Source organism: Euprymna scolopes, chromosome 26 (assembly GCF_053919585.1).
Source record: "Euprymna scolopes isolate OS-2025 chromosome 26, ASM5391958v1, whole genome shotgun sequence".
In the NCBI taxonomy this organism is placed as follows: domain Eukaryota; kingdom Metazoa; phylum Mollusca; class Cephalopoda; order Sepiida; family Sepiolidae; genus Euprymna; species Euprymna scolopes.
This window is the reverse complement of record NC_136507.1, coordinates 29729465-29754464: the sequence shown is the minus strand read 5'-3', so window position 1 is coordinate 29754464 and position 25000 is coordinate 29729465. Positions and strand designations below refer to the sequence as shown.

The window sequence follows — 25000 nt, the reverse complement described above, 5'->3', positions numbered from 1 at the left end:
CAAAAACTGATTACAAAGCTTGCTGCATGTCTGAATACCCTTTATGTGAAATTTCAAATGTTTAGACCCAAAATTGGCTGAATAGTTTGCTAGAGACCGCAAAGGTAAAATCTTTTGAACTTTGACCCCTTTGGCGGCCAAATTTTCGGCCAAAAACCGATTAAAAAGCTTGCCCTATTTGTGAATACACTTTATGTAAAATTTCAAATGTTCAGACCAAAAATTGGCTGAATAATTTGGTAGCGACTGCAGAGGTGAAATTTAAAAAAATTTAGATCCCAATTTTGACCCCTAAACATTTATTGTTTTGGGCTCAAATAAAATTAAAAAGTTTCATCCATGTTCAAGTAACCTACATCTAAAATTTCAAGTGTTTCGACCCAAAATTGGCGGCAGAGTTTGTTAGAGTTTTCCAAGGTCAAACAAAGTGGAACTTTGAACACTTGACAGCTAAATTTCTGGCCAAAAATCGGTTAAAAAGATTTTCCCAAATCTCAATACCCCTTATGTCAAATCTCAAGTCAGTAGACTGAAAATTGACAGAGTAGTTTGATAGGGAAATGTACATACACAGACACAGACAAACAGACAATTTCACTTATATATATATATATATATATATATATATATATATATAGTAAGTTATAAAATGTATATGGCGATTAAGCTACACTAAATATTCCGCGTTTCATCCACTCTAGGATTCTTCAGGCTTATGCGCATAAGCCTGAAGAATCCTAAAGTGGATGAAACGCGGAATATTCAGTGTAGCTTAATCGCCATATACATTTTATAACTTACTAACTAGCTCTACTTACGTATTGAGCACTTTTGAAGTAAATACTTAAAGCTTACACATAAATCTATACTTTCGTATATTAATTTTATGTGAGTAAATTAAGTAGTTATATATATATATGTGTGTATATATATATATATAGTCATCAACATACAGTGCTGTTTCGTTGTATTACAACTCATCCATGTGGCTAGACTAGCACCTTTCTCTAGCCGTGGATCGAACGTACAACCATCGCGTTGACAGTGCTCGAGCTACTATTTTGTTTACAAACAATCAAACAGCGAGCTTCGCTTAATCGTTAAATAAGCAGCAGTTGAAATACATTTATGACAGTGCTAAACTCAAAAAGGAGAGCTTAATATAGTAATTTTTTTTCAATTATATTTCACTTTTTTATATACTAATCCTTAATTTATGAAGCTCAATGTAATTACAGAGAATATAACAAACAAATGACAAAAGTTCATATTCCAAATTTCATGTTGACCATCTTACAATTTATCCCTTTGATTATCTTGGCATTTACAATTCTTGACAGTAACTGTTTCGTAGCACAAAACATTTATTGTAGACGTTGTGTAGCATTTTAATGTGTGATCTATTGCATCTTCGATCGAGAAATATTTAGTATCTGATCTCTAGAGTAATGTCGGTTCAACCAATACCACGAAAACAAAAATATTCATAATTGTTAAAAACAAAAAATAAAAACAAAACAAACAAACAAACAAACAAACAAACAAACAAACAAACTGATTCTCAAAATGTGCTAACCACCAAACTCGGGCTCTGATATTTTGCCGGAACAAGCAAGAATAGCCTATTGGATCTTTGTTTATTGGATCTGTAGGATTACCTCCCTTTATCAACACAATTACAGACTCTCTATTAGAGGGCGTCAGACCCGTATCACTTCCCCTTTTCTACGTGATTTGACAGACTGCCTTATAAAACGGGACGCACAGAGTAGATCCTTTTCTTTTTCATTCAAGATAGACCAAAGACAACACCTGTCAGATCGTCACGAGTTATCTTCCCTTTGATATCAGGCAGCGTGTTTATTTGGTGATTATAAAAAAACCTGCACCCTAAATTCATTCTCTTTTTCTTTCTTTTTTTCAGCTTTGATAGCGACACACCTCAGACCTCGATTTGGAAGTTGTTTTGAGAGACATCTCGCCAACACATGTGCATTCGCACACATGTTGATGAGATATTTTTAACGAGATGTTGTTGGCGAGATATTTTTAACGAGATGTTGTTGGCGAGATATTTTTAACGAGATGTTGTTAGCGAGATATTTTTAACGAGATGTTGTTGGCGAGATATTTTTAACGAGATGTTGTTGGCGAGATATTTTTAACGAGATGTTTTTAACGAGATATTAGCTAGATATTTTTGAAGAGATGTTGGCTAGATATTTTTGAAGAGATGTTGGCGAAATATTTTTAACGAGATATTTTTAACGAGATGTTGTTAGCGAGATATTTTTAACGAGGTGTTGTTGGCGAGATATTTTTAACGAGATGTTGGCGAGATATTTTTAACGAGATGTTTTAACGAGATATTAGCTAGATATTTTTAAAGAGATGTTGGCTAGATATTTTTGAAGAGATGTTGGCGAGATATTTTTAACGAGATATTTTTAACAAGATGTTTTTAACGAGATATTTGCTAGATATTTTTAACGAGATGTTGGCGAGATATTTTTAACGAGATGTTGTTAACGAGATATTTTTAACGAGATGTTGTTAACGAGATGTTGGTGTGATGTTTTGTACGTTTTTGCTTCTCAAGTTGTTACTTTGTTTCCCACGTGGCAAGCTTGTGTATGGAACACAGAAATATATAGAATAAACGAGCGAAAATCTCTTCAAATCCTTACCTCAGAGGCGCATTCTTGTAGCGTGCCAACTATCGGAACTAGCATGTTCTCGTGAGTTGACTTGAGAAGCTTGGCCAAGAGTGGTATGGCACCGGCACGTCGCATGCAGTCTTTATTCTTGCGACTTTTACTCAGACTCCAAAGAGCCAGAGCCCCACAGCGAGCAATGTCGACTTCTTTTTCAATGTTATAAGATTGATCGGTACTCAAGACTGGACAGTTAAGCAACTTTACCTGTAAATAAATTTGAAGAAAAAAATTTATACAATTTAATCTATAATATAAATCTCACCTGCCTGTTTATATGTATGTATGTATGTATGTATGTATGTCTGCATAAAACTTTCGACAGAGGCGACGGATTTTTACGAGATAGGTATCGTTTTGAAACTGGACCCTTCGGACGATCAATATTGTTTTCGATATTGATTAGCCTAAAACATTAATTACTTCACCCTTAACTAGGCACTTTTTTTTGCAAGGAGGGGCCGTTTTTTGTTTTTATTTTTCGCCGATATTTTCGAAAGTCATCCCCTCTTTTCGATTGACCAAAAATAATTTAAACCTTCGCCACTTCCAATTTGGCGATGGACTCAACGATAAAGACGTCATGTTTTAGTTTTTTTTATGTTCTTTTCCTTTTTCGCGGTGCGGGTTTGAGCCTGCCTGCCTGCCTACTACCACTTTTTTTTTGCTCAACACACACCTCCAAACAACCGGGCAACGTCGGCAACCCAGGCTAGTTTATTATATAAATTTCAGTTGTCTGTGTGTTTGTATGTTTTATGCTTGTATGTCCAGTTAAAAGTAAAAAACTAGAAAAAAACACCCCAAAAGTTGGTATATTCAATGTTATATAGTATACTAGCGAGAGGTACCCGGCGTTGCCCGGGTGTTTTTGGGTGTGTGTGTGTGAAAAAACCCCGAAAATGTGAAAAAAACAGGTGCCCGTGAAAAAAAAAAACAAAAAAAAAACGAAGCTTCGACGACGCGCAGTTGGAAAATAGTAAAGTGTTAAAAAAACAGGTGCGCGTTTTTGATTGACGTGACGGCGATAGGTATTCAGCAGTTAGCATTTTGTGCGGGACAGTTTTGAATGAGGTGAATAAATCGGTCTGTTTGTTTTTAAAAACCCGCTCCCTGTTTATTAGGGGGAGTGTCTCGTCTCGAAATGAAAGCTACCGTCTGATATGACGAAGTCGACATTGAACAAACGTTACTTAGCTCTCTAGAGACCACTGGCTTTCACCCATTGATTATAGTCGAGTTTCGCTTTTTGTTTATACCGAAAACCGAATGTAACGCGTGCCGATGCGGGGAAATGTGGAATAATTAATGTTTGAAAGTCAATAAAATTAAATAGACAGACGAGCTCCGTGGTTAAGTGTGAGATATTACAATTTATAGATGATATAAAAAGTTTATGCTGAACAAAAAAAAAAAAAGAAAAAAAAGAAAAGTGGTCAATTTTTTTAAACTTTAACCCCTATTATAACCCCTTAGTATTTATTGTTTTGGGCTCAAATCAAGTTTATTAAGTTAGATCCATGTCCAAAATTTCAGATCCATATAAAAAATTTCAAGTGTGTAAACCCAAAATTGTAGGAGGAGTTTGGTAGAGTTCTCAAAGGTCAAATCGTTGAACTTTTGCCCCTTAATCGCCAAATTTCTGACCGAAAACCGATCACATAGATTTTTCCAAATCTTAATACACTGTATATCAAATTTCGAGTCTGTAGACTAATAATTGACAGAGTTATTGCGTAGGGAAATGTACACACACACATACAGACACTTTCACTTTTATAGATATATGTATGTATACGCATATATTTTTGTTTAACAAATTTTGCCTACCAAACTCCTCCTAGAGTTTTTGGTCTACAGACATGAAACTTCATATATAAGGTATTTGAATCCATGTAAAACTTTATATTTGGGTTTTAGCCCAGAAAAAATCGGCGTAAAAGTGTTAAATTTTATAAAAAAATGAAATTTGCCAGATGAAGGTTGAACACCGGCATTACGAATGCATAACGTAGTAGCTATTGGTTCATGTTTTAATTTTTAGCCTTGCAGTAACGTGTTTTCATAGCCCAGTCATTGACGACGGAGGCAAAATAAATAGTGTGCTGAACGTTTTGGTTTCGATTCTCGGTGGTGGCGCATGAGTCTTTTTTAAATACTTTTTAAATCATTACTATATATTGCATCCAATCTCTCTCTCTCTCTCTCTCTCTCTCTCTCTCTATATATATATATATATATATATATATATATATATATATATATAAGTGAAAATGTCTGTCTGTCTATTCTCCATGGTAGTTAAGGAAGACTATTATACAGAGAGGAATTAATTTACATATTCACACTTTTTAATATATACATATGCACATAACCTTATGAACAGTACATAGGGCCCGAGCAAAGCCGGGCGGAACTGCTAGTTTTCAATAAATTAAAACAAGAGAGAGGAATAGGCTGAGCGGATATGAAAAAAGAAATGAAGATAAACAGGGAAGACAGAAAGATATATTAACGGATTAGGAGAGGTAGAGAGAGGAGATTAAATATACAAAGAAGTTGTACATACTTTTAAACCTCTTTTATTTTGTTTTCATTATGGCCCCGGGCAGCGCCGGTAGTTCTGCTAGTCTTTATATAAAAAGGGCAGTCGTATGTGTGTATATGTGTTTGTATGACTAGCTAAAACTCTAAAACTACAAAATATAACGTGGGTATTTCTTTTGATTGGTGTTGCCCCAGATGAATATCAAAAACTTTAAAAAAGGATTATTAATTCTTGGGGGGGGGGGGGTCAACTGGGCCAGTTTTCGTCAGGGGCGTTTTTTTTTTCATTGTTATGTACTAACTTATAAAGAAAGTGCTTACTCATTACTCGATGGAGCGGGTTAGGGTTATGGTTAGGGTTATTATATTATACGAAGGATAGTTGTTTTTTTTTGTTTGTTTTTATTTAACTTACGTAAGTTTTAAGAGATCAAGGGGCTCCCTCCTGGAGCTAATACTTGATTCTCTTACGATTTAAATTTATATCCGAGAGCTCTTCTAAGAATAGATGATGTTCCCTTTATGACTGTTATTTGTATTTCGTTACAGATTGCTCTTCCAAGGATTGCTTCTTAGTATTTCTGAAGATTCTTTTTTATTAAGCCAGTTGCTCCTATCACAACCGGTATAATGTTTATTTATTTCAGAGACCATGTCGTTTTTAGATCACTTTTTAGGTCCTGATATTTTGTTATCTTTTCCCGTTCAGCTCTGTTAAGGCCCAAATCATTTGGGGCTGTGATATCGACAATGAGCGCAGTTCTTTCAGGCTTGTTTCATATAACAATATCTGGTTTGATGGCTTTGTCTTTTATGCATCTGTCCGCCTTTGTTATTGAACTATGTCACTTTTCCGTTTGATGTTATCGGCGGTAGTTCATGTTCATAGATGTTCGTCGCTCTGTCAAGTTGCATCTCTCCACAGATCTTCCAATGGAGGTACTTACTTGTTGTGACGGGCAGTGTAAAGACCATTTGCCAATAAGATTGGGCATGCAGACATTAGGTGACATGGGCTCTCAATCGCTGAGTGGCAAAACCGGCATTCTCAGAAGTCAAGGGGCCCACAACCCGAGGCTAACACTTGAACTCTATATGAGATACATAGATATTCGAATGTTCCATTAAACTTCTTTATCTCTCAAACACTGAGTTAGTAAAGAAATTGAGAACATAATTTTCCTCTCCCCAATTAACCATTTTTATACGTTGTAATATATCTTTCATTTTGGTCTCTTGGTCTGACTGAATTCCAGGACAAGAATTTATCTAGTCTAGTGGAGTATCCAGCTTCGTGCTATTATTTGAGGTAATATCATTTGGAGAAGGTGCACCATTCCTCGGAAAAGCTGCGGGGTAACCGTAGTGAGGTGATCTTATTTGGGCTGCGAATACTATGTGATTTTGAATATTTGGTCAGGGTTTACTTCTATGGAAAAAGTATCCTCATGCCAGATTGTTCTGACAAACTCCTGTACAGAGAGACCTTAGACACTCGAGGATAGTGTCCAGTAGGCATTGTCTGTGTATGGGTGTGTGTGTGTCCTGCTAGAGCGGAATGGACTGGGCAGAGAAGAAAGATGAGATCGAGGAAAGAAAGATAGATACACTAATAGAGAGGTATAGAGATGGGCTACACTTTTGCACCGGGAAACTCTAGGTTGTCATGTTCGTCTATATATAAAGAAACGTAATTGTATGTATGTCTGGCTAAAACTTAAACAAGAATAGAGTATTAAAAAAAAACAACAAACAAACCTTAATCTAATTATTTATAGACAAGTACTTTATTGTCTCTACGACTCATGCAGGTTAGACGCAACCGAGACGTCAGATGTTGGTATCTTGTGCTTTATTAATTGGGTAAACGTAACTGCTAGTATTGGTGAGAAAAATAGAATCTTATTACAATTAAGTGATTTATTTATGTAAATGTTTACGACGCAAATAAACCAAAAGTACTCAATATTTGCGGAAGACTGTTGCTTTTTACGCAAAGTGGAAACCACTCTATAGCAGAATATTCCGCTCATAAAAATATAAAAACAATCGAGACTATTAACCTGACACGTTGGATGTCGAAAATAATCATAGCTGAAACATATTTGCACATCTGTGGCCAATAATGTTGTATCATTTATATATATATATATATATATATATATATATATATATATATATATATATATATATATATATATATATATATATATATATATATATACGTTTTATTTTTATTACCGTATCTTTCTGTTAAGTTACATTATTGTTTCAGCTACCCGGCCGTTTTTTTTTTGGCCGTCCGTAGCTTCCTCAGACGTTTACAGAAAAACCTGTAAAAGTCTGAGGAAGCTGCGGACGGCAAAAAAAAAAACAAAAAAACGGCCGGGTAGCTGAAACAACAATGTAACTTAACACAAAGATACGGTAATAAAAAATAAAACGCATATTTGCTCTACAACAGTATTGAGCACTTTCTTCAGTTTTTATTAATTACTATTTCTACTAAATATATATATATATATATATATATATATATATATATATATATATAAAATGGGTTAAGAAATTCCAACGAAAGAAAGATGTATATTTGAATAAGGGAGTAGTCACCAACAATGTGTATTTTTTAACATTATTTTATTATTCCGTGTCTTGGTTTTTCATTGGGAATTATGTTTGGATCATTGTAATAATGTTTTTAAGTCATTGAAATCGTTTTGTTGGGTTCCCGTCGTCTATCGTCGGGAATGATGGCTGGCAGCATACAACCTCTCCATTCCGGCATAACCCTGTACAAGAAACAAGTAGAAATTTTTGAAGCCGCCAAATATGGCGTCTTGTCAAGTCTGCTGAGTATGTTTAAATTTCTACTTGTTTCTTGTACAGGGTTATGCCGGAATGGAGAGGTTGTATGCTGCCAGCCATCATTCCCGACGATAGGGGAACCCAACAAAACGATTTCAATGACTTAAAAACATTATTACAATGATCCAAACATAATTCCCAATGAAAAACCAAGACACGGAATAATAAAATAATGTTAAAAAATACACATTGTTGGTGACTACTCCCTTATTTAAATATATATATATATATATATATATGTGTGTGTGTGTGTGTGTGTGTGTGTGTGTGTGTGTGTGTGTGTGTGTCATAATTTAGGAATTTAGAATTTGTGATTTGAAAAAAGTTAAATTTCAAATATATAAATTTTATCGTATGCAAGACAAAGAATACAGTGTAGTAAAATATATTTCCTTAACCCAGTAGTGTTCGATCTTTATACATTGCTAATATTTTTCCTCCGAGGAGATGCCCGGGAGTTTGGAGGTGTATGCTGAGCAAAAAAGAAAAACGGTCAATTTTTTTTAACTTTGACCCCTATTATGACCCTTTAACATTTATTGTTTGGGGCTCAGATCAAGTTATTAAGTTAGATCCGTGTTCAAGGAACCTATATCTAAAATTTCAAGTGTTTATACCCAAAACTGGTGGAGGAGTTTAGTAGAGTTCTCAAAGGTCAAATCGTTGAGTTTTGACCCTTTAACAGCCGAAAACGAATTACAAAGATTTCCCTAGATCTCAGTGCTCTGTATATCAAATTTCGAGTCTGTAGATTGAAAATTGACAGAGTTATTGCGTAGGGAAATGTACACAGACACACAGACAGACACTTTCACTTTTATATAGATGTAATTTTATTCAATTTAGATAAGCAACATTAAATTTGGTTGTAACAATAGAACTGCTACTTTGTTTTTAATAAATTATTAATAGAAACCTGTTGGTATGTTTCGCGTTTGTGAGATTTCAACTATTTTGAGTTAGGGAGGACGATTGTTATATATTTATAGAGCACATTAAACTTATAATAATAACATTTATAGTGCTATTATAAAGTCCTTTATTTTAATTACGTTTTTAACTCGCTCATTTTAAAAATATTATAATCATAAATTAAATTAAGCTAAAAGTGTCCACTGATCTAGGATATATGTGCTTGTCCCCCAAGCAACAGACGTCTGACGTATCTACCCCCTCCCTTTCGTTCAACTTTAAGAGGAAATAAAGGAATATGATCCTGATTGCAATATATAATTGTAATATTGTTTACCTAAATTGGCTAAAATACTATCCTACTCGTTTTATTGAGCACTGTAAGGAAACTCGTTAAAGTCATTGTTTTTGTTTAGTTTTTCGATATTTTTAACCAATATATATGTTTTTGTTTAGTTTTTCGATATTTTTAACCGATATATATATATATATATATATATATATATATATATATATATATATATATATATATATATATATATATATATATATATATAATAAAATTTGTAGTGGTTTTATGAATCAGTTCTTATGCTTTTTGTAAATTACATTTTTAATATTATGATCATGAATAAAATTAAGCTAAAAGTGTCCACTACTCTAGGGTATATGTGCTTGTCACCAAAGCAACAAACGTCTGACGTATCTACCACCCCTCCCCTTTCGTTTTTTTCCTCCTTCTCTTTTTCTTATTTAACCTTTTATCTCGTGTAGATGTTCGATGCTACCTTTTATGGTATCTCTCGACTACTAATTAAACCTTCTCCTTTTCCTGCTAGGGAGCTCTACACGTGTTTTTATACCTACAATAAAAATTATTAATTTTCAATAAATAAAATGTCCTCTGTTTTTTTCCCTTCATTTAATGTTATGCCTCGATAACAACTTGAAGCGTGGGTTGCCTGCACTGGTGAATTTTGATCGAAACAATAGTTCTATTGTTACAACCAAATGTAACGTTGTTTGCCTAAATTGAATAAAATACTATATTTCTCTTTGTATTGAGCACTGTCACACTGTCAACAACCTCGTGAAATTAATTGTTTTTTTAAAAACTTTTGAATATTTTTAACGAGGAATACACACACACACACACACACACACACACACACACATATATAATTATTTACTATAATAATTATTAAATATCTACAGACACTAGTGCTTCATCTTTTTGGGAATCATCAGTGCAGGATTCTACGAGTAACATCGGTCGATAGATTCGAACCCGGCCACAGAAGCCATCTCTGGCTTCATTATATATATATATATATAGTCATCCACATACAGTACTGTTTCGCTGTTTCACAGCTCATCAGTGCGGCTATATATATATATATATATATATATATATATATATATATATATATATATATATATATATATATATAGTCATCCACAGGGCGTTCGTACTTGCTAATAATATATACGAAATCTGCAAGAATTAAAATATCATATTTAAGCGTATTTTATGACGGTAGCTTAGATAAATACTTTTGCAGTTTTAACAAAAAAGCTACAATAATATCAGAGCGTTTCCATTTACACTGAACATTTTCAGAATGCCAACATCAATATATTTCATATGAATGAGTCCCCTGCTGGAATTTACACAGGTCCCGCTAGTTATTATTATTATTATTATAATTATTATTGATGGGACGATTCATATATTTTTCCCGATTCCGATAGAATTATCGATTTCGATTCTTTTCAATTTCTAAATATTTAGTTGTTTTTATTATTTGGACCTATCCAAATAACAGATTACCGCAAAGCTATATGATATTTACATATATTTTCGCAAACGAAAAAAATACATTTCTTGCGGATAATCTATAGATTTTGGTTTTACTTTGAGTTTAAAACGAAAACAAAAAAATAAAAGTAATAAAAAGAATCGTTTTTAGCATCGGAAAGTAGACACCTATTTTTTCCTATTCTCATACTGCTAAAAGTTCCGATGTATTCGATTCCGATTCCTTACGCCTGACGAATCCTAGCGTGGATGAAACGCGGAATATTCTGTGTAGGTTAATTGCCACATATATTTTTATAACTTACTACCTAGCCCTTCCTATGTATTGAGCACTGTTGAAGTAAATACTTAAAGTTTACGCATAAAATAATACTTTCGTATATTAATTTATGTGTTTCAATGAAGTAGTCATATATATATATATAAGTGAACGTGACTGTGTCCGTGTGTGTGTGTGTGTACATTTCCCTACGCAATAACTCTGTCAATTTTTAGTCTACAGACTCGGAATTTGATATACAGTGTATTGAGATTTGGGAAAATCTATGTGATCGGTTTTGGGGCAGAAATTTTGATGTTAAGGGGTGAAAGTTCAACGGTTTGACCTTTGAGAATACTACCAAACTCCTCCAACAATTTTGAGTCTAAGCACTTGAAATTTTAGATATAGTTTCTTTGGGCATGAATCTAACTTAATAACTTTATTTGAGCCCAAAACAATAAATGGTAAGGGGTCATAACAGGGGTCAAAGTTAAAAAACATTGACCGTTTTTTTTGTTTTTTTCCAAACACCCGGGAAACGCCGGGCACCCATGCTAGTCTATTATGTATATATAAAAGTGAACGTGTGCGTGTGTGTGTGTGTGTGTGTGTGTGTGTGTGTGTGTGTGTGTGTGTGTACATTTTCCTACACAATAACTCAGAAAATTGACCGTTTTTGTTTTTGTTTTTGCTCTATATACACCTCCAAACACCCGGGCAACGCCGGGCTGAAATGCTAGTATATATATATATATATATATATATATATATATATATATATATATATATATATATATATATATATATATATATATTGTTTTTAATGATAATGGCATTAATGTTATTAATCACTGAGTATTGGAAATTTGAGTCCTATTGCATACGTATGAGTTTCCTATCTTATATCAGCGTCATTACTCCATTTAGGGACGTGTACGCACACACACACACACACACACACACACACACACACACACACACACACACACACACACACACACACACACACACACACATTCCTATATATTCATATATACATAGTTATTTTTATTTCATTTATGTATACATCTATATTTACATATATATACCGATTTATGTTTCCTTTTAACAGACACTTTCGTTCGTACTTATTCGAAATGGAACAATAAAAACAGTATTTGGCGCACCTCTCGACCGGAATAGAAAGATTTATTTATCTGCCCAGTAAAATCTTTCATTGTGAAAGTATGTCGGCTTCCATTTGCCGTCGGCGAGTTTTATTTTGTGTGAAAAAAATTCCTCTCTCTCATACAAACCTTCTATTACTTCTATTCGCCTGTAATCGTTTGCTCATCATGAGTCCTTTACCTCAAAACTAGGACGAAGATTGGCGGGAATCTACATTTGGATGGCAGGGCCGATTTTGGATGACAATCTCTAAAGTACCAGGATGTTGGACGCGGGCGTATCAAAATGGTATTAAAAACGAACGGTTCGAAATAAATAACAAGAAGATGAGTTTTCCATTATAGTTAGAGGTTAGGCTGACGTGTGCCAATAGTTACGTCATGTGAGGAAGTACGTAAAAGAAACGTAAGATCTATTATCTTTCTTGTATTTTCGGTGTCATTAGAACATACGTGATTTTTTTTCTTTTTTTTTTTTTTTTTAGATTTTCCGGGAAAAATAAAATTCATCTAGATGCACTTGTTATAGAAAGTAAACTAAATCCCAGAGCAAATAATGGAGCCGTTAGTTGTTTTTTTTTTAGTTGTTACATTTTTAAAGCTATAAAGTAAATGGGGAAAATACTGCTACATGGTCACTATGACCGCCTTTACAACTAGTACTGACCGTTAGATGATAACTAATTAACGTTTAACAATGTTATTACCTAGCACTTTGTTGTTTCACAAAAGGAGGAAGAACAGATGTCTCAATCGGTTACGGTGTTGGTCATTTCATGTTTCAACACGGAGCTCAAGGAAGCCACTCGAGGATAAGGGTTAATGGATATACATTAGTCAATGTGATTATAGCGTAGTAAACATAAGTAGTGGGAATTTTGTAAATTGGATTACTTAGGGGGGGGGACGGTTCTTTAAGAACTTGTTTACGTTGGACTTGAAGACAATCAGATTGTAGTCAGATGGAAAGCAGGCAATCGGAAGAGAGTTCCACAGGCATGCAGTTCCTAGAAAGAAGCTTTGTTTGTGGAATCTACATTTAGGTCTAGGCACAGACAAGGAGTGTGGAAAATTATTGATAGTGGTTTCGGCCAGACGAGTGTCTTTCGTGAAAGTTTGGCAAGGAGGGACCATAGATTGAAGCTCAGATGAGCACTTGCCATGAAAATAACGACAAAGCAGAGACGGGCTCGCAACATTTCTTCCGTGGGAAAGAGGTTGTAGTGAAGAGAAAAGGGCATCCCCACTAAACTACGAAAGCTATTTTGAACTCTTTCAAGGCAGAATAAGTTACTTCCAGGAGCTCCTGCCCAGATGTGGCAACAGTACTCCATCGTTAGCTGTACTTAGCTTTTATATAGGTAGAGAATTGCATCAGGAGTAAGATATCTACTGAAGCGGTAGAAAGATCCCACCATTTTCCCAGCAACCTTGGCAATGGATTTGATATACGTGTTCCATTTCAGGTCAGTAGTAAAGGTCAAGCCCAAAAGCTTGTCAAAAAAAGTGAAGCCTCTCCAAGACGAGAGCCATTCATTTCAATTGATGCCAGATTTGCATCAGAGCGTAGATGATGTAGCTCGATATTAAGGAAAAAGCGACTTTCTTTTCTTTTCTTTTTTTCTTAGAGTTCATATATTAGATCCGCTGCGCTTTCTGCTTCTCACAAAGTAGGTTTTCTCTGTCGCTGTAACCGCTTTCTCACTCCTGAGGCTTTTTTCAATAGCCATCTCCTGCCATTCTGATCATCATATTTCGTTTTTGTTAACTCCTTACATCAAGTGGCTTCATACCTTGTCTGGAGCGATTGCCATGAAAACATTTTTTTTTTTATTATTATAGATAAGATTACGGTTCATCTAACCGGGATTAGATAAGTAATTAGTTAATTATTAATTAGTTTAGAAGTAAATCCTGTGTTTCTAAATATATAAACATATCGACACACCTAAGTTTATGAGGATAGGGATATTTTTTTTGTTATATCTGAGTATCTTATCCTTGCACTAGAAGGGCGCTTGGCGTTGCCCAGTCGTAAAATACACTTAAATATGATATTTTAATGCATTCAGAATTCGTATTTATAATTTTAGAGCCAATTCTCAATTGATTATTATATTGTACTCAATATATAGTAGAGATTTCAAAATTAAAAAAAAAAAAAAGTGACTTGGGTGTCGTCAACTAGAATCGAAACCAAAACAGTTATTGCTCCAGTGTTAGTCGGTACCGTTGAGCTATCGTCAGACGGATAAGAAGTAGTTTAAAATGAACCAAGTTTAAACCGCCATACTTTCACAATGAGAGATTTTACTTAGCAAATAAATAAATCTTTTTATTCCGGTCGAGGGGTGCGTTAAATACTGTTTTTATTATTCCATCTCGAATAACTATGAACGAAAGTGTCTGTTAAAAGGAAACATATATATATATATATATATATATATATATATATATATATAAAGGAAACATAAATCGATATATATATAGATATGTGTATGTGTGTGTGTGTGTGTGTGAATATATAGGAGTGTGTGTGTTAGGGGGTACATATACATCCCTCAATGGGCCATAAATGAGAAATAAGATAGGAAACTCATACGTATGCAATAGGACTCAAATCTCTAATGCACAGTTACTAATAATAGTCATACCATTATCACTAAAGACAAACAGCATAAATATAATTCAATATTCGCGCATGCGTACAAAAACACTTTAAGTTGACTTATGCCTGCCGAATTATATTTTCTTTTAATTTTGACCCCTTAGCTAAATACCGAAAAATGCAGCCAATTGATCCACTTCGTGCCACTCTGCAACCTTACGTCTCGGTAGAGATGCACTTTGAAAAAAAGAAAAAAAAACTGAGACAGACGGACAGACACCGTAAGTTTTATAAATCAGACTAACGAGAGGATGGGGGCGTCAGGCTTTGCCCGGTCGTAAAATACGCTTAAATATGATACTTTAATTTATCCAGATTTCGAATATATTATTATAGAGTCATGATTTCAAAAGTAAAAAAAAAAATATATATTTAGGTTCTATCAGCTAGAATCGAAACTGAAAACAAAACTGTAGCATTCAAAGCTGGTGATGTTACCTCTGTGCCAACGTGACACGCATATGAATTGATTAACAATTAAAAATAAACTAAGATGAATGTACAAAATGTATAACGAGCTTTTCAATTTTGATATATTTTATTCCCTTAAAAACAATTTTAACCTGTTAAAGACCCATAAAAGAACGGTCCGGGAAAATCCAATCATTTGAGCCCCCTCGGAGGAGATAGAGTTTGAAAATATGGAGACAGACAGATGGACAGGCATATAGCGTTTTTATATATTAGATTTACTACCGTGTACTAAGTGTTAGCATCCTATTTACAATGCCTCCCCACGGGGTAGAGTTAGACACCAGGGTAGTTTCTTAACGTGGAGAAAAGGAACAAAAATAAAAATTGTCTCAGTCGTTAAATATTTCTCTTCCACTGACAGAGAACAAGAAATTGAAGTGTAAATCTTAAGAACAGATACTACACTTTGATCTTGTCCCGAAGGCCAAGTAACATTTGGTTAGCATCCCATGGTTATAAAATGTTAATATTGGGTTCCGTGAAATGTGAGATGTAGATAAATCTCCCCTCCCCCCTCTCTCTCTCTCTCTCTTCCTCTTCCTCCTTATAACACAAGAGGTCAATCAATAACTCAGTTTACAGCGATAAATAAATGAGATGGTATTTATTTGCTCCCCCACTGAGCAAATTAGGCACAAGGCCGTTTTTAATGTGAGGTAAAAACCAGCTCCCCTAAAAGTAGGCAAAAAGGGGGCACTCTGGTTACCAAAAATAATAATTGTCCCAGTATAGAGGGTTTCCCCTCCATTGACTGGTACAAATTATCTTAAGTGCAGCATCTGCCGGAACAGATACTACACTTTGAGATATTAAATCTTTTATTCATGTTAAAAAATAAAATTAACGAAGAACAAAAAACTTAGGCACATGGCCAACTCAAAAGGGGGGAATTTTGGGGGTCGTTGGTCATCCTTGTCACTCCAGAACTAAACAAAGTCAAAAGTTTCTCCCAGCTAGTATCTTCTTTCACCATAATACCGCATTCACCCTTTCATATTGGGGGACGTCCTAGTAACTCCCAATTTTTAAAACATTTTTTATTGACGTGTAAAAACAAAAAAGATAACAATAAAATGGTAACAATAATTCATTTGTGTCGAGGGAGGGGGAAGAAAAAACAAAAGGTGATTAGTAGGACCCTCCCAACCCCATCTAGTTGATAGACTGCCCGTTCCACTAGGTTTGCAAAAGGAACCTCGCTTCTGCGGGTCAGTCTCTAGGTGGGGATGCCCTCTAGATGGGGGTGAATGGAGAAAAGAAAATTTTTTTTTTTTTTTTTGGGTAAGGGATGGAGGTTAGTTTGTATTTCTTTTTCTCCAAGATGGGTAAAATTTAGAGGAAGGGGTGAAAACAAAAATTGCAGGTAAGAGGGGATGGGGATCTTGGAGGCTTCCTAATCGGGGAGGGATGGAACACACACTCAGCTAGCTGAGAGACTACTTGTTTAATTTAACTTTACAGAACTGCGCGTTCCACACCTAGGCGGGGAACACGTATTCAAATTTGGCTCCTCTTCGTACACACAGACTTGCCACATGTATCCATCTTCTGTCAAATGCCGCGCGATGCAGCCTTCTTCTATCACATCTGATCTTCACCCGTAGTTGGTGTTTAAAGAACGCGATCAGATCTTGATCAGAAAAAGACAACACCCCCCGGCAACCTTGCAGACGCGACGTCCAAATCACCATTCTCGCCACGGCCAGGATCGTAACGTAGACCATTTGTCTTTCCCGGTCCCACGGCGACCTCACGTTGTCCACAACATTGGATACAGTAATTGGGCGAGGATGCTCAGGATCGATGCGAGCCGTCACCCCACTGACATACGACCAGTACTGGCGGAGTTCGCGGCAATCGAAGAAAGCGTGATCCGTAGTTTCCACGGCCGTTGTCCCACAACGGGGACAATCAGGCGACTCCAAAAACCCAGAACTGCATTGTATGTTGTTGAGTGGAAGTGCATTTCGGGCCAATCGCCAGGTCAGAGAGAACTCCGAATTGTTCAGATGACTTGAACCTGGCGCCCAGCTCCACGCGGAGCGGATCTCACTCTGCTGCCACCCCAAACGCGCGCATAGCGGGTCGTCAGCGGCCCCCTTCACTAGATCCCTGTGGAGTTCCCTACGGGTAGCAGTCACAAGGTCACTGGACCTTGGTAGTCGTTTTAGCGCGGCTCGGCACTCTTTCATGTAGGCAGATTCTCCCCGCGGCCTGCGACGGCTCTCGATGGGAGGGTCGAGAACAAGGTCGGGGAAGGCGGCAGTAACCACGGGGTGCCACGGTTGGTCCTCCTGCATATAGTGGCTCAGGAAGGCCAGCCTCTCAGCATCTCGATGACACTTCAAGTCCGGCATTCCCAAGCCTCCCTCACACGGACGTTGAATACAGACCTGTCTGCTCACCCAGTGTCTTCCTCTGTCCCAAAGGAGCGAGGACAAGAGTTCGACAAGAGCTTTTAGGTGTTGTGCAGGCAGGGGAAGTACGGCCAGTCGGTAAAGGATGAGAGGAAAGACGTAAGTGGCGCACGCCTCAGCTCTACCCTTTAAGGAAAGTTTCCTAGGAAGCCATGAATTGACTGCAGCCTCCACCTTTGACCGTACCTCCAACCAATTCTTGTCAAGCTGGAGACCCGGTCCGAACCACACGCCGAGGATCCGGACCGGGCCATCTGTCCAGCTGAAGGGCGCAGGGAGGTTTGCGTTGCCACTCCATGCGCCCAACCGCAGTCCTACCGACTTGTTGCGGTTTATCTTGGCCCCTGTGATTCTTTCGTACTGTGTGAGTGCCTCCGACACGACCTCAATGTCTCTGAAGATCGTGACATCATTGGCGAACGCGGATACCTTGGCAGCTGAGCCGCCAGGCAGAGCCATTCCGCGCAGGGCCGAATTTGCCTCCCCATGTCTCAGCTTGCGGAGAAGAGGCTCCAAAGCCAGGACATAAAGCAGGGGCGACAGCGGACAACCCTGACGAACCGACCGAGAGATAACAAAGGGTTTCGAGCGCTTTCCGTTGACTTGCACGACAGCCATGGGCTGTCGATACATTATGGAGATCCACTTGCAAAAGTCCGGTTTAAAACCGGCGGCCTCTAAGACAGATGCCAGGAAACGATGGTCGACCCTATCGAAAGCTTTGGACTGATCTAAGTTTATCAGCACGGCTTCCGTGTCGTCATCTATTCCCCCCTCTAGGATCATGCGGATCAGGTGCAAGTTGTTCTGAATCGATCTCCCCTTCACAGCGTAGTTCTGTTCCGGTTCAACCAACTCGTCGATAACAACCTGCAGCCGATTCGACAGGACCTTGGCCAAAATCTTCAACTCTGTGTTAGCAGAGTTATGGGCCTGTAGTCGTCTAACTCTTCCCCTCCATGCCCGTCACCTTTCTTCAGCAATGTGATCACTCCCTTGGTCACCTGCCCTGGGATGGATCCCTGAGCAAACCAATGGTTGGACATATCCGTCAGAAGAGGCAGAAACATGGGCGACAGCCTCAAGTACAGTTCGTATGGCAGACCATCAAGTCCTGGCGATCTGTCACAGCTAACCTGCTTCAGCGCAGTAAAGACCTCCCGCTCCGTCACCCGGCCCTCGCAACTAGCCACTCTAGCCGCCTCGAGGCGGGGAGAGTCGGCCAAATAGTCGCTAAACTCAAGGACCGGAAGATCGGGCTGCTGCGTAAAACGCTCCTCGAAATGTTCTCGAAACCCCTCGCAGATCTCCCGAGTCGATTCCAGGGTGTGTCCATTCGGATGTTTGATTTTTGCAATGTATTTGTCCGAGCCACGCCTAGAAACCTCACGGCGCACGTCTGCATCAGAATTGACTGCTTCGTTGCCTATCTTTCTAAGCCTAGCTCTAACTACTTGGCCTTCATAACGCTCGCTAGTCTCGCGTAGAAGGTCCTGCTTAGCTAGTTCCTGACTAACCCTATCACTCTCCCCCGTAGCCTGGGCTAGTTTCTGCTCTAGCTTCTTCTTTGTCTTGGCCTTATCTAGTGCGAGGCGCTGGGCATACTTGACGGAGAAGCTTCTGATCTTGGCTTTGAGACCTAACCACCACTTACTCCCGGTAACCGCCCCCACTAGTGCCTTTTTAATCAATTCTCTTAACTGATCTTGGAAGTCTTGTATCTCCAGAAGGGAGGTGTTTAACTTCCAGTACCCCGCTAACTTAGGCCTATTTCCTAGCTTCAGCCGGGCCATAACTAATTTATGGTCCGTCTGGCCTAGCCAAGTGAACGTGGGACAAGATAAGAAGTCTACTTCGCCTCTCCTAACTAACATCCTGTCCAAATAGGTATTTGGATAGGAGGAAACGCTATTGGTCCACGTCCACATCTCCCGCCCCGGATGCTCGAACCGAAACCTGTCGACCAGACCGCATCTAGCCATCAGATCAGCCAGGCTGGACTCGCACCTCTCTGATCCTCTAGCATCGCCTCCTACCTTATCTATCTCGGGGTCTAAGATGGCGTTCCAATCTCCTATTAGCACTACCTGCTTCCGACAATCTACAAACGCGTCAAGCTGACTGAAGAATGAGACCCTCTCACGAGCGGTGCTGGGCGCATGAACCGCGATCACCCGAAACACAGAATCTTTTACGGCAACATCGGCCACAACCAGCCTGCCCACCGCATCTCTATGGACAACGTCGACCGTCGCCGACAGGGTACGTTTAACCAGCACGGAAACTCCCTTCCCCCGCGGGCTGCCATATGCTGAGAAAACCTCAAAATCTCTGGCCAGCACCTGACAGTCCACAGAGGATCTTTGCACCCCCGTGCCGCCGAAGCGGTTGGGATAATGAAAAACAATCAGTCTGACCGGGTAACTCGGTTAAAAGCCGTACACCCAGTAAAGAGAGAGAAAAAAAATAGACGTGTGCGTCGTGTTGCGCTATCACCATGGAATCGAGTAAATAAAAGACTGGTTAGTTTTCTTGTTTGTTAGAAGCGTCTTTAACGGGCATCGTTGGGGGGGGGGGTCGTTAGTATGGCGTCGCTCGGGGGCGTTGTGCGTCATTAATGTGATGTCATTTTGTTTGCAACAACAAATGTTCGACCAAGGAGCAAGGCCGTCCTTAGGTAATTGGAAGCCCTTGGTGAAGGGAATTTGGTGGCCCCAAATGAAATTAAAAAAAAAAATCAAATAAATAGCGAAAAAAATAAAATTACGCAGCTTATTAAAAATTAACATGGTTACCCGGCGTTGCCCGGGTGGACAGGACACAGCTGCTATACTAAGGATGTTGAGAAACCTCCATAAAAAAGAAAAAGGTGACAACTTCCCCATCAGATGTTCTGTCATCCCTTGCATTGGAACCTTACCCTAAATAATTAAATAAAATAAATCAAAACAACTTTTCTTTGAATCAAAATAGCAACAGATGCTCGTGGAACCGTAAAAGAAAAAAAATAGCCGTGGCAAGTAGCCTCGAACCTGAAACGCGAAAGAGGAAAAGAAGGGGGGGAACTGTTACTGCCAAACGCTTTTGCCACACGAACCACAACGATTTATGACATCACGATTCTCCAAAATAACGTTTTTAAACATAGTTTCAGTTTGATACGCGTACATGACTTGCGAAAATAGCGACGCGAAAAGTGATCCTCCTTGCAAGAAATGGTTCAATTGACCACTACAGAATTAATCTCTTTTTCTAATCTTCACACACATTATTCGTCTGAGACATCGCTCTTTCAGATGGTACCAGTTTTAACCCGATCCGATGTGGCTGACGAAAGTTTTTAGCGGACATACGAACACACACACAAACACACACAGACCGACGTTTGAGATTCATGCAATAGACTAGTCTGGGTGCCCAGCGTTGCCCGGCTGTTTGGATGTGTCTGTTGAGCAAAAAAAAAAAAGTGGTAATACGCAGGCTCGAACTAGTACCGCGAAAGTGAAAAAAAAAAAACGCAAAAAAACGTGACATCTTTGCCGTTGCGTCCATCGCTAAACCGGAAGAGGCGAATGTTTAAATTAAGTCTAGTCAATCGAAAAGAGGGGATGATTTTTGAAAATATCGGCGAAAAAAGCGACCCCTCCCTGTAGAAAAGTGTTCAGTTGAGGGTGAAGGAATTAATGTTTTTAGCCAATCATCCGATATTTGTCGTCCGAGGGTTCGATCTTCATAATGATATCAATCTGGTAAAGATTTGTCGCCTCTGTCGTAAGTTTTAAGCATACATACATACATACATACATACATACATACATACATACAAACAGGTGAGATTTATATTATAGATTATATGTGTGTGTGTGTGTATATATGTATATATATATATATATATATATATATATATATGTACACACACACAAACACACACAAACACACATATATATTTTCTTTTAAATATATACACATACGCATATATATATATATATATATATATATATATATATATATATAGTCATCCACATACAGTACTGTTTCGCTGTTTCACAGCTCATCAGTGCGGCTAGACAGGCAACTGCCTCAAGCCAGGATCGAAATCCGACCGCATAAATGACAGTCAAGGCTTCTCACCATTGCGCTATACGGCTGCTGCTGTAAGGGTAATGAATTAACCATGCTTTGACATCGTCCAAATGCCTCCGCTCGATTTGTTTACCCAAAGAGCATCGCTTAATACACTAATGGTAGTTTGTATATCACTTCCCGGTATACTCAACCCAAGATAGGGAGCATTATAGTCATCCACATACAGCACTGTTTCGCTGTTTCACAGCTCATCAGTGTGGTTCATATATATATATATATATATATATATATATATATATATATATATATATATATATATATATGAGCGTTAAATAGAGAAAAAGAGATATGGTAGACAGATAGACATAATTACATTCACATAGATTGGTACTAACAAGTTCCGAGCCAAACAAATTGTTTCCCGACAACAACACCTACCAGCATCTTGATTCCGCCGTGCTGTCGGACGGTCCTTCGAGCGCGCTGAAATTTTGCAACATTTGCAATAGTCTCAGCAGCCAGACATTTCTGGTCCTTATTATTCTCTTGCAGGATCTTCACCATTGTCTGGAGACCTCCAAGGTCAGCGATGGAGCGGCGGATTTGGTTGTGGCTCGAGATCTCCTTCAAGATTTTCAAAGCGCCAATCTGAAAAGAGATGGAATAAAAGAAGATGTCTTTCTTTAGATACAAACCAAGAGTTCTCAACGTTATTTTTTACCTAATTTAAAAAAGAATATACACATAGTCATGTGTCCTAAAACCAGCGTTCTTGCGTACAAATAATTCCTGAGAAGCCCCCTTCTCGGCATAACCCGGTAGAAGCGTTTCGGACGATTCGCGATACACTAATACCTACTATTAACATGACTATACCTAAAATTGATAGGGGAAGGCCAGAAAAATCCACAACTGTCCATTGATTGTCGAGGACAGATCTTCGCTTGGTATGAACACCAATTAGGTTTATTCAACTTTATATATATACTAAACTCTCCGTGACCCGTTTGATCAATATATGTTATAGCTATCTATAGAATAGTGAGTAAATTAATTATGCTAAAAATATGCGCTTGAGCGTACAACAATGGCCACCACTTTTAACATAAGGAATGACATTGCTTAATACCCGGAAAACTATTTATTTGCGGGAAGTTTTAATGCGATATTCGTTGTTCAGAATATCTGAAAATATCTAAAATGCGTCATTTAAAAAGAAATTTACCCAAACTTTTATTTTTATATTTGCTTAAAAAAAAAAGGCTATATAATATACAGTGTTGGTCATCCGTACCTTAAAATTTGTCTGACGTCACTTTTGCCAAATAGCTTTGTAGACAAAGAAGTGTGACTCTTTACGAAAGCCAGTAGGCATAAAGCACTTATCATAAGTCAACGACTATAACTTTTTGCTCGTTTTTGTAACAGGTTAAAAAGCCTATAGTTTGCATAATCTTCAAAGTATTAATAAACATTTGCAAATAATTCTAACGTCTTTAAATTACCAATCACGGAATCTGATGCAATAAAAAGATTTCAAAATAGTTTAAATCTTTAAAATAGTTAAAGCAAATATGTAAGAAAAGTAACTGCTATTGCGTTTGGTTACAGTTACAGTGAGAAATAGAATTTACCGGTTAAAGGGTTTTGATTTCTTGGGTTTTTTTCTTAATCAACCAGTTAAATTAGAAGATGTGACTTTTACTGCCTTTGGTAACCGTTACTTTTTGTACGATGTTTCTTATATTCTATCTTCTATAATAGAAATCTCACCTGCCTGTATAAATGTATGTATGTATGTATGTGTGTGTGTATGTATGTAAGTATGTATGTATATCTGCCTAAAACTTTCGACAGAGGCGACGGATTTTTACGGGATAGGTATAGTTTTGAAGCTCAACCCTTAAGACGACAAATATCGAAAAATTGTCTAAAAATATTAATTTCTTCATCCTTAACTGGGTACTTTTCTACAGGGATGGGTTGTTTTTTTCACCGATATTTTCGAAAGTCATCCCTTCTTTTCGATTGACTAGCCTTAATTTAAACATTTGTCACTTCCGGTTTGGCGATGGGGGCAGCAGCTAACGTGTCACGTTTTTTGTTTTTTCGTGTTCTTTTCCTCCTCCTCCACAGTACGGTGTTCGAGCCTGCCTTTCTACTACCACTTTTTTAAAAATTGTTTTGCTCAACATATACTCCAAACAGCCGGGCAACGCCGGGTACCCTGGCTAGTTCATAAAAATGTAAGATGTTATTATGTGCTGAGAATTAAGTAGTTTCTTTTTATTATTACGCTTTTAACGACTGGGCAAGCTTATCTGAGTAATTCTAACGTCTTTAAAATGTCAATCACAGAATATATAAAATACTTTAAAGCGTAAACATATTTGTTTTTGTTTTTGTTTGAAAACGATTCCAACTTGAAATAAATAAAAAAATCCATGTAAATTCATGAAATGTCGATTTAAAAAAAAATATTGTTTTATTTGCATATTTTAAACGCAAAAGAGTTGTCGATTAAAAAAAAGCTTTCATGGCTTTTTTATTCTACGCATGCGTAGAATTTTTCAAACCTGAAGCTGTACACCGGATAGATGATTTCAACGCCCAAGCAAGATGATTTATGTTGTATAATATAATAATATATATACTACACTCGGGCAATGCCTGGTACGCCTGCTAGTATATATGACGAAACACGTGTCAGTGGATAATTATATATATATATATATATATATATATATATATATAATTAATGAACTTGCACCATATATATATATATAATTAATGCACTTGCACCATATATATATATATATATATATATATATATATATATATATATATATGTATATATATATATATATATATATATATATATATATGTATATATATATATATATATGTATATATATATATATATATATATATATATATATATATATATATATATATATATATATATACTCTAGCAAAAGTACCCGTTGTTGAGTAGGTTCAAAAACAGCCTACAGAAAATGGACTCTGAGTTATGAAAGTATGATAGGTTATGAAAAGGAAGGGTTGT

General features: G+C 37.3%; 1 protein-coding gene across 1 annotated transcript in view; it reads right to left on the bottom strand.

Annotated features, from left to right (window-relative positions):
* The window catches only part of LOC145247954 (outer dynein arm-docking complex subunit 2-like), a 627728-nt gene that overhangs the window by 290162 nt on the left and 312566 nt on the right, over positions 1 to 25000 (bottom strand). Inside the window, exons 12-13 of the mRNA XM_080109601.1 lie at positions 22372 to 22581; positions 2688 to 2921 (exon numbers count right to left, since the gene is read on the bottom strand). Of these exons, the coding sequence (XP_079965727.1) occupies positions 2688 to 2921; positions 22372 to 22581 (444 nt within the window). The remainder of the gene's footprint in view (positions 1 to 2687; positions 2922 to 22371; positions 22582 to 25000) is intronic.